Source organism: Sinocyclocheilus rhinocerous, unplaced genomic scaffold, assembly GCF_001515625.1.
Source record: "Sinocyclocheilus rhinocerous isolate Xijiao unplaced genomic scaffold, SAMN03320098_v1.1 scaffold350, whole genome shotgun sequence".
In the NCBI taxonomy this organism is placed as follows: Eukaryota; Metazoa; Chordata; class Actinopteri; order Cypriniformes; family Cyprinidae; genus Sinocyclocheilus; species Sinocyclocheilus rhinocerous.
In genome coordinates, this window is record NW_015637528.1 from 683435 (window position 1) to 690957 (window position 7523).

At 36.9% G+C, this 7523-nt stretch overlaps 2 protein-coding genes across 3 annotated transcripts in view; both read right to left on the reverse strand.

The window, feature by feature from the left end:
• Window positions 1-4240, reverse strand: part of LOC107748882 (uncharacterized) — a 6242-nt gene extending 2002 nt beyond the window's left edge. Inside the window, exons 1-2 of the mRNA XM_016563873.1 lie at window positions 3647-4240; window positions 3519-3557 (exon numbers count right to left, since the gene is read on the reverse strand). Coding sequence (XP_016419359.1) covers window positions 3519-3557; window positions 3647-3665 — 58 coding nt within the window. The 5' untranslated portion in view covers window positions 3666-4240. The remainder of the gene's footprint in view (window positions 1-3518; window positions 3558-3646) is intronic.
• Window positions 4241-5515: 1275 nt separating this feature from the next.
• The window catches only part of LOC107748870 (protein TsetseEP-like), a 39760-nt gene continuing 37752 nt past the window's right edge, over window positions 5516-7523 (reverse strand). For both annotated transcript variants that reach the window (XM_016563858.1, XM_016563859.1), the window contains one exon: window positions 5516-6559. Coding sequence is in view for 1 of the 2 variants with exons in the window: in XM_016563859.1 (XP_016419345.1) it covers window positions 6547-6559 (13 nt within the window). In the remaining variant the exon portion in view is untranslated. The remainder of the gene's footprint in view (window positions 6560-7523) is intronic.

Below are 7523 nucleotides of genomic sequence, written 5' to 3' on the forward strand. Positions count from 1 at the left end.
TCATGGAGAGCGCAGGTCATGGTTGCTTAGCAACGGCAGACGCCTCCGGAGCGCAAGCGCCCGAACGCTTTGGGAAAAAGCAGAAAGCGGCGCGCCTAGCGTTTTCCACGCGACATGTGAATGGCCCCTAACATTGGTTTTGCTTTGTTTCACAGAACTAATCGTTGCCTGGGTTGTGTACGTATGTGTGGGGCGGAGCTATCAAAATAGGGGCGAGACCCTTTTGGGGGTAGGGACGTGTTTGTTTTGGTGATTTCAAATGTCAACATTGGCTACCAGAAATCGCTTACCCCACCTTTAAGTGTTTAGTGTAGTTAATAAAGTCTCGTTTGTATCCCACTCAAGGTTGTATGTTGTTTTGCTCATAACTGGAGTCCCAAATCATGCAGATTTTGGCTACATGCTCTGAGTAGTATTGCACAATAAGGATGTTATTTCCCATACCCCAGAAATAAACTTATATTAGAATTAATAAACAATTAACACTGAGTGTTTGCTGGGCGAATAGGTTTGTTGATTGTAATACTAATTCCATTAGCTGAAACAAAATATTTATAATTAATTATAACAAGAGCTAATTTGTTACAGGCTTATAATTAAATTTGGCTGTCTATGCAGTAGAAATGCAAAAAAAAAGAAGAAGGTTGAAATCAGTGATATACGACAAGGGAAAACAGAGAAAATGGGCTGTGGTGTTCTCTTTTGCCAAAAACGTCACTTTGATTTTGGTGCCGCCCCTCTGTCGATCTGACTGACCGAAAGCAGGAAAACAAAAATGTTCTGTAGTTTCAACAAAAGCCCTGGAGCTGTTAAAGTCAGCAGCATGATGCAAAATGATTGTGTGATGTGTTTTACGTCAGCTAGCAGATCATTTTGCTGATAACCTGGGTGGAAGAAACCTGGAGAAAGAGCACACATTGTTCCTGTACACATACTGCAAACACTAACAATACAAAGCTGGTTGAAAATTGGCAAACATATCCTTTAAATCCGCCAACGATTTGGGTGCTTCAAGGCATGTGTTGCAAGAATTGATGAATGTGCAGGAGCATACACAGATAGGGCGTCTCACCAAAAGTCTGAATTAAAACTGTTCTAAATTAAACATTCTGGTGTAACTATTTAAAGGGGTCATGTGATGTTGCTAAAAATAACATTATTTGGTGTATTTGGTGTAATGAAATGTGTTTATGCGGTTTAAGGTTCAAAAAACACATTATTTTCCACATACTGTACATTATTGTTTCTCCACATCATATGACCCCTTTTAAAAAAAATGTGTTTTTCATTTCGACAGCGATCAGTACATTTTACATGCAAGGCTACTATAGTTCTGTCTTGTAACTCATCTTAAAGAGAAGATAATTCTTTTAAGCCTTTCTCGTTACCACAAAATTATTCATGAAAGCTAAAATGAGCCTCATGTGGTACTATCTGATGAACTGTTCTTAATAAATCATAAAACATTATTCAGAAAATCATAAAACATTATTCAAAATGCAACCTGAACCTGCAATTTTTTGTAACTTTCTGAAGTTTTAAGTTCAGCCAGTCATTACCATATTCTTATGAATCAACTTTTTTTCCATACTAAACTGCATGTATTTGCACACAGATGCATGCATTCTTCTACACACCCTGGTAAAACAACATAAACAGAGCTGTTTTTAATAAACTAAACCATTTAATATGAAATAAAATGGCTTATCATTTGACTTTTTTCACAGATGTTTGTTTTAAAAGTCACCCCACCAAGGCGAACCAAATTCCACCATGAATGGGGCGTAAAATCACCAAGAATGAAGGGTCGTAGAGTTCAAAGAGCCCTCAATCAGACACCCCCATCTCGTTTTCTAGCACAGCATGAAATCTCCTGTGTCCTGTGTGTCGTAAAACAGTGCTGTGCGTGTCTGGTGTCGGAGGGAACCCCCGTTTGACTATTGCTCAGCCATGTTTTAGAGCAGGGATCCTCAAATCTGGCCCACGAGATCCACTTTCCTGCAGACTTCCTAATCAAACACACCCGAGCATGCTAATCAATGTCTTCAGGATCATTAGAAAACCACAGGTAGGTGAGTTTGATCAGGGTTGGAGCTAAACTCTGCAGCGCATTGGCCCTCCAGGGCAAGATTTGAGGAACCCTGTTGTAGAGCCACATGGTTTTAGGCCTGAAACATTGAAGACTCTTACCATTTTTATTCACTTTGGCACTTTTTTCACAAGGAAAATGTACATTTTCACAACTCTTTGTACAGAAGTCCACACAGCTAGTCATTGACCCAGATCTCAAGATTTCATTTCAGTTTACGTGTATCCTTTCCACATAACCACTGTTTCACAAGATCATTGTAATATGTAACATTTGGGTAGATCAGTTGAAAGTGGGGGCTGGTCCGTCGGATATCGCTTTGGGCCCCTATAACTATCAAATGCTATTATTACTATGTTATTATTAAACTTCAAACGGCATTGATTTCATTAAAAAAATATGAGTGCTGCACAAGTCAAAACACAGTGCTGTTGCACATTTACAGGCTTGCAGTTTCAGAGCAGTTCGCAATCACTGAATATGTTGTAGATGGTTGTTAAAGTGCATATTTTATCTGTTTCAGTGACCAGCCAGAAAGAGTAAAGCATAGACATTTTAAAATAAGAGTCCTGCAATTTGCATAAATATGGCATTTAATTCAACGTTAACTTTTGTGGCTTCACAGGATGGAAAGTCTAACAACATTAATTAACACATTATTCTCTAAATATACAGATGATATAGATATACTAAGTATATGTGACCCTGGAGCACAAAAGCAGTCTGAAGTCGCTGGGGTATATTTGTAGCAATAGCCAAAAATACATTGTATGGGTCAAAATTATAGATTTTTCTTTTATGCCAAAAATCATTAGGATATTAAGTAAAGATCATGTTCCATGAAGAAATTTTATAAATTTCCTACCGTAAATATATCAAAACTTAATTTTTGATTAGTAATATGCATTGCTAAGAACTTCATTTGGACAACTTTAAAGGCGATTTTCTCAATATTTAGATTTTTTTGCACCCTCAGATTCCAGATTTTCAAATAGTTGTATCTCAGCCAAATATTGTCCTATCATAACAAAACCATACATCAATGGAAAGCTTATTTATTCAGCTTTCAGATGATGCATAAATCTCAATATCAAAAAACTGACCCTTGTGACTGGTTTTGTGCTCCAGGGTCACACATGTCTATAGTTAGTATCAGCACAATAATCTGTTAAACTGTGTGCATGTATATAAAACAAACACAATAAACAGGACTACAGTTTGAAGCAGAAATGTTTAAAGAGTTTTTGAAATATTTTTTTATCATTTATCTTTTTTAGCATTTATATATATATTTTAGTGTGCGCCTACATTTTTCAACTTAAGAGCACGTGAAAAAAGTTACAAATAAATTAATTAAAAAACGCGTACAGTAAGAGAGCTCTGCCTACTTTTCATAAAAGCCATGAGAAAAAATGTGTGCATAACTTACCAGGCGTTGTGTTATCTTCGCCGTTTCGAGCCTCGTCGACTGCAAACAGAAAAGCCCTCGTTTATCTCTTTTTGCAGACCGATGTAGGCTACATTTGTCTAACATATGCATGAACAAATGATACATACCGTTAAGATTGTTAGCCATTTTAGCGCTGGTAATTTACAGGTAGCGGCGGTACGATGAGTCGGTGTTGAGGTGATGGTAACAATGAGTCGCGTTCCCGCAACAAAGGTTTAAATCGCCCGATAACTGTTTGCGCGGTACATAGTGTCGCGAGAAGTGGGGCGTGTTCCGATTTTTCGTCACGCTCTATTTATATTCTGTCGGGAAAATAATGTTGCCATTTAAATATGACATGTATCTCACACATGCTTGTTCGCCGCTGTTTGATGCGCACGTGTGTGAAACAATGTATCACTTTAAAAACACACTTTCCATTTCTTTGTTGAAATATGCGTCTTGGATTTATTTTTTGTGTGTGTGTATAACATTCTGGAACCACTAACTTGTAAAGTTGAAGGTTTTTGGTTCTCACTGCCTCGTTTGAATGTAAACATTTTCTTGACCAGATGCTGATTTCTCTTCTTTTTAACAAACAAATAAACAGATTAAAAATACATTGGTTGCATTTAGCCTCCAATTTTCCCCCACGCCTTCTCTCACATAGTTTAACACATGGTTTTTGAGCAATTTCACAACAAAGGGCTGACATTAAAGGGTTAGTTCACCCAAAAATGAAAATTCTGTCATTAATTACTCACCCTCGTGTTGTTCGAAACCCGTAAGACCTTCGTTCATCTTCGGAACACGATTTAAAATATTTTTGATGAGCTCTCTGACCCTCCCATAGACAGCACACACGCTCGCGTCATGGTACTGTCGTGAACGCGCGTCCAAAGTGATTTTAAATCGTGTTCCGAAGATGAACGAAGGTCTTACGGGTTTAGAACGACATGAGGGTGAGTAATTAATGACAGAATTTTCATTTTTGGGTGAACTAACCCTTTAATCGCCACCCGAAATGTTCCAAATATTTCACATCTAACCTATGCACGTTTCGAAGAAAGTGAGTCTCTCTCTCTCTCTCTCTCTCTACGCGGTTCGATTTGTGAAAAAAGTTTGGTTATGTTTGTGGTATTACGTGTTTTATGAGTACAAGACAACATATCAGTTTTAAAAACTGAGAGAAATGTTACAGGAAATACAAATACTATTTTAATATATTTGTTCTTCAAGTAAACAGAAACAAACAAGAAGAGTTATAACAATCTACAGAGAAAATGCAACAGTAAAATATGTTGAATATGCAATCTGCATTGGAATTAGATTATGAAGCATTTCCCTGTTGAAAAAACCAGCATATGCTGGTTAGGTATGTTTTGACGCTGGGATGCTGGTCTATGCTGGTCCTTTGCCTGCACATGACCAGCATAAACCAGCAAAAGGACCAGCATAAACCAGCAAAGGACCAGCAAAGGACCAGCATAAACCACCAAAGGACCAGTATAAACCAGCAGAGGACCAGCATGCTTCTGCTCACCAAGACACTCATGGTCGTGCGGTGTATGGGACGCGAGTGTTCGCACTTTCCACTAACCATAGTAGAAGTCTCGCGTATAGATGCTAGCAACCTGTTAGCAATTAACTTAGCAAAAGTTTAATAGCCTAGCTTAGCTCTGGTCAGCCCCACGTTCAATAGAACAACGGTGCGTTGTTACAGTATGAAATAAAAAATTATATGGAAGTCGATGGCTACCAGCAACAGTTTAGTTACCAACATTCTTCAAAATATCTTCTTTTGTGTTCAACAGACGAAAGACACTCATACGGGTTTTTGAACAATATGAGGTTGAGTAAACGATGACAAAATGTTCATTTTTGGGTGAACTATGCCTTTAATTGAAGGAAATTCCGTTGAAAATTATATTTCTGTTCGCTGTTTCTTTGTGTTAAGTACTGTGTATCATAGGAAATAATGCCACAAGAGACATTCATCAAATTTGGCTCTTTATTGATATTACAAAAGCCATTAGGGTGAATCTCACGAAACCCTATCAGTCACATTTCACTGCAAAATCAAAATGATATTCTCTTTAAAATAATGCAGAAAAAAAGCATGCATTCACACATGGTAGCATTTACACATGGTAGCATTTGTTGTATCACCAATAATTACGTTTACCACAATAGTTATTACAGTAAAATATTACTTTTTCAGAATGCAAGAAAAAAATCATAAGGGTTCTAAAAATAGGCTTTATTTTTCTTTATGCAAATTATAATTTTACATTCTCTTCCGATTCTGGCATGAAATGTCACTCATAAAATGTTTGATGAGATTCACCTTTTTTTTTTTTTTACATGGCATCCAAAAACAACAACAAAATCCACATGGTTTCTAAATTTCATCATAAACATGTCTGACTCTACAGTGCAAGCAAGCACTTTCCCATTAGCCTGTGATGGTCATAGCTGTGTGTGTCCACAAGGGGGCGCGATGGTATTTCAGAAGAGCAGGACAGGCAGCCTATGAGACTGAATGCTGATTGGCTGACTAAAGAACACATGATGCTCAACAAAGGCACAAGATTATTTCATGTCATATAAAAAATTAAAAAAAATCCAATTTAAGAAAACAGAATCACTGGTTCACCATTATCCCTCCCTTTCTTTACAAAAGAGTTTCCAAATCGTAAACTAAATGAACTTAATGTAAATGTATCATTAAATCGAGCTCAGTGTTTGATTAAATACATCATTACTGTTTTAATAGACATGTCATAGTCTATGGGCCATAGTTGTATCTAGCTGTACCTAAGTGTAAATATATATATATATATATATAATCTTATGTTCTTTGGCGTTTTGCTTTAAGAAGTTATTCACAGGCAGAAAACAAAGGGGAAAAAAGACTAAAAGCACAATGGTAAGTTTCCATTTCTACACATTTCCGAGACAGTCAAACAGAGAAGTCACTCAAAGGTCCTCATGGTTCATTATAGGGAGCGCATGCTTCGACTTCTGCTTACTCCGCATCTCTGAAAAATAGAAACAAAAGAATATTCATTATGATAAAGCCAGAGCCTCAAGCAACTCGCATGAAGTTCTCCAGGAACACACAGTCCATCCACATACAAGCACATACGCATGAATTCACTCAAGCACAACACCAGAGAAACATGTGCCCTACACAGAATCAATCCGCCAAGTTAACAGATTAGCAACTCTATTTTTAAGGCAAGACACTGCAGGTAAATAAAGTAAACATTTTAACTGATAGATAATCACCATACTTTCCCAAGTTGATTATTCACACTACATAAGACAATTGTTTTTCAGAATATAAATGCTTGTTTGTTTTTAAAATAAAAAAGTTCTATTTTTGGCAAATATAAAAGCCTTTTCACACCAAAAGTGAAATGAATAAGCCTCAGGCTGAAGGGAAAGTAAATTTACGTCCGTACAGTAGAATGCAGAAGAAGACATCTCACACTTCAGCAATAAAAAAAAGACACATGTTTGTCTAGAGTAATTTGTGCTTATTAGTACGGTTGAACTGGATCATCAAAGGTCAGAAGCAAAGACATTGGTTAATAAAATGGGATTAAATACATAAAGGATATTTGTGTTTAACATTTAATTGCAGGTTTGCGTTGAAAAAAGTAATCCGATTACGTAACTCGCGTTACCCAACACTGAAAATAAACGTTCAAATAACGTTATATTGGGTGAAAATAAGTTAGTAGAATGTTGTAAGAAACTCTTTTGTAAGCTTTAAATAGATTTATGCATTTAGCAGATTTAAATTTAAATAGACTTCTAATCACAACAATAAAACTGGACATTAGAATAATTTCCAAACAATAGGCGTGTATGCAGTAGTGATGTGCGTCTCCATAACTGAGGCCGATGTGATACACATCTCGGTGCATAGCCATACATTACAGATACATATGAAGCAGCTACCGATGCGATTCACCCCTGTTACGATGCAGTGCGATC